The following is a 725-nucleotide window of genomic DNA, read 5'->3' as shown; positions in this document are numbered from 1 at the left end:
AGGGTTGAAAACACCCTTACTCAAATGCCTGAACAACCAACAGGCAGATTTTGTCATGAGAAAAGTTCATGAAGGGATCTACGGCCTTCACACCGGGGGCACTTCCTTACCACCAAAGTGGTGAGAGCCGGCTACTATTGGCAAACACTCAAGGCCGACGCCCTCAACTTCACCAGGAAGTGCAGAAGATGCCAAGAGTTTGCAGACGTGCCATACACCCCTCCTAACAATCTTCACAGCTTGAGCTCCCCTTGGCCCTTTGCCATGTGGGGAAAATGGACATACTGGGACCACTCCCAAAAGCTCTAAGAGCAGCCAAATACTTACTCGTCATCATCGACTACTTCACCAAGTGGATCGAGACAAGGCCACTACCAGAAATCACGACCAACAAGGTTGAGACGTTCACCTGGAAGCACCTCATATGTAGGTACGACCTCCCTTACACCATTTTCACCAACAATGGCACCCAATTCAATACCCAGGCTTGTGAAAACATCCTGACAAAGTTAGGCATCAAGCACTTCATCACCTCTGTCGAACATCCTCAGACTAACGGTCAAGCAGAGGCAACCAACAAAGTTATCCTCAGTGCACTTGACTCGAAAAGTCCAAGGGTCTATGGAAGGAGAAGCTCCCCAATATACTATGGGCTTATCATTGTTCATCCCAGACAACGACCAATGAAACTCCTTACCGACTCATATATGGCACATATTTCATGA

The 725-nt window shown here is 47.9% G+C and overlaps 1 protein-coding gene across 1 annotated transcript; it reads left to right on the top strand.

Moving 5' to 3' along the window:
• Positions 1-275: 275 nt before the first annotated feature.
• LOC114375404 (uncharacterized protein K02A2.6-like) lies at positions 276-725 on the top strand. The gene has a single exon (XM_028333215.1). It carries the CDS (start codon positions 276-278, stop codon positions 723-725), a length of 450 nt encoding a protein of 149 aa, XP_028189016.1.

This window comes from Glycine soja, chromosome 1 (genome assembly GCF_004193775.1).
Source record: "Glycine soja cultivar W05 chromosome 1, ASM419377v2, whole genome shotgun sequence".
Classification (NCBI taxonomy): Eukaryota; Viridiplantae; Streptophyta; class Magnoliopsida; order Fabales; family Fabaceae; genus Glycine; species Glycine soja.
The sequence above is the reverse complement of the archived record's forward strand: the minus strand, read 5'-3'. Positions and strand labels throughout refer to the sequence as shown.

Excerpts from the sequence above, each read along its gene's own strand:
- LOC114375404 (XM_028333215.1), top strand. The coding sequence starts at position 276 with ATGGACATACTGGGACCACTCCCAAAAGCTCTAAGAGCAGCCAAATAC.